Source organism: Metarhizium robertsii (assembly GCF_000187425.2).
Source record: "Metarhizium robertsii ARSEF 23 chromosome Unknown MAA_Scf_17, whole genome shotgun sequence".
NCBI classification, from domain to species: domain Eukaryota; kingdom Fungi; phylum Ascomycota; class Sordariomycetes; order Hypocreales; family Clavicipitaceae; genus Metarhizium; species Metarhizium robertsii.
In genome coordinates, this window is record NW_011942157.1 from 101,490 (window position 1) to 103,204 (window position 1,715).

At 46.4% G+C, this 1,715-nt stretch overlaps 1 protein-coding gene across 1 annotated transcript in view; it reads left to right on the forward strand.

Annotated features, from left to right (window-relative positions):
• MAA_10066 (uncharacterized protein) overlaps nt 1-673 on the forward strand; it is a gene marked incomplete at both ends in the record, with an annotated part of 1,166 nt that extends 493 nt beyond the window's left edge. The window contains one exon of the mRNA XM_007828064.1: nt 78-673. Within this exon, the coding sequence (XP_007826255.1) occupies nt 78-673 (596 nt within the window). The remainder of the gene's footprint in view (nt 1-77) is intronic.
• Nucleotides 674-1,715: the final 1,042 nt, after the last annotated feature.

Genomic DNA, 1,715 nt, shown 5'->3' on the forward strand with positions numbered 1-1,715 from the left:
AAACGAGACGAAGGCTGTGTACGCAGCACAGGTCCGAGCTGGCGCAACATCGTGTAAGGAAGCTGACAACGTCACAGTTCCGACGTTGGCAACTTCAACTTCTCCATTGGGTGTCGATGCCGTGCGCATGAGCAGCCTGCGAGGTTACGGTGGCCATGAGCCCCGTCCATTGCACCGAACAGGGCAGCGACATAGCCGAGCCGCGCTCAATGAGGACGAACTACGTGAAAGCCAAGGCCGACCCAAGAGCGTAGGGTTTGTGGGAGGAACTCACGCCTCGGCGCGTAGTGAAATTGTGAGAGCTGAAGCCGCTCTAGATCGGATAGCTGGCCATGCCATCCACAGGCAGCGTGTTGCCAATCCTGATAATGCTGCTAATGCTTCCCCAGAAGCATCTTTCAGTGTGACCCCGAAGTACCGTTACAACACCAATGGGCGAATGCCCTTTCACGAATCCAAGGATATACAGCGACTGGACAAGGTATGGGCTCGACAAGAGACGCTCCGTATGAATCATAGGGCAGATGATGCCAAGATGTATAACGACGTCAAATATGAGCGCAAGGCGGCTGGGCCTTTCATGGGAATGCTTGCATCACGTGGTACAATTATCCATATCGGCGATGAGGACTACGTCGAATACCGCGTTCTTACCAAGCCTTTGTTCTTTTAGAGTCAATCACAACCCTGGGATTTGAAACAGTGATGCATCATCAATGAGGCATGGCATATTTGCGAAAACATTTCAGCCATCTTGAAATTGAAGACGCAGTATTGTTGGAAGAGACTGGAGAGTTTGCAGAAGGTCATTAGTTGCGCAGTTTTAGCGGCTCATGTAAAATAGGGGCGGCCACAAATGCAAACAATAAGATCAACATAGGTTAGACCTCTGATGTGAATCGATTTGGCTTTTTTCAGTATTTGATATACTTAATGGAAAATAAAGTTTATCCTTCACTGCTGCAGCTTGTATAAACTAAATTTATTGCGCAGCGAGGTGTATATGTGTGTTCGTGATACCGTTGGATAAGATGCACCCGTAGATAGACAAGGGGAACTTGGTGTAATCGCCAGTTGTCATAGCGTCGATTATTATGACTCGTTTTAGTCAAAAGAAAACAAATTGGAAATTCGAGCAGGAGGAAGCTTCTGGTATGTAAAGGATGGCCGCAGACTATCACAAGACTACAACACGAACAAGAAAAAAGCCCCAATTCCAGGAAGAAGACTTATCACTTTGTATGTAGAATTTCTGCCGCAGACTATCACAAGACTACAACACGAACAAGAAAAAAGCCCCAATTCCAGGAAGAAGCTTAGTTAACAATGAAACGTGACGGATACCAGCATACGCAAACTAGAACTTCCTCATGACTAGCACTTATCAGTAAATGCTGTTTGATGCGGATCATTGCTAATGGATAGAATTCCCCAATTGCTATTATAGAAGTCTTGTTCTAATGATACGATAAATGACCCGACATCTTCCATAGCTAGGAAAATTCTTCAAGTGCACAAGCCGAATCCTGCGATGGCTTCCTGTACGAGGAGCTCTAATCCGCACTGTGCAAAGCCAGGAACTGATGCTTCTGCGGCAATACTGCTGCCCGTTGGGGCAGCATTAAAAAAGGTCTTCCAGTATGGGAAGATTCCAGTCCTGACATATCAACCCACTCGCAATTTTTAAAAATCATGCCAGTAGGATTCTCTCTGTG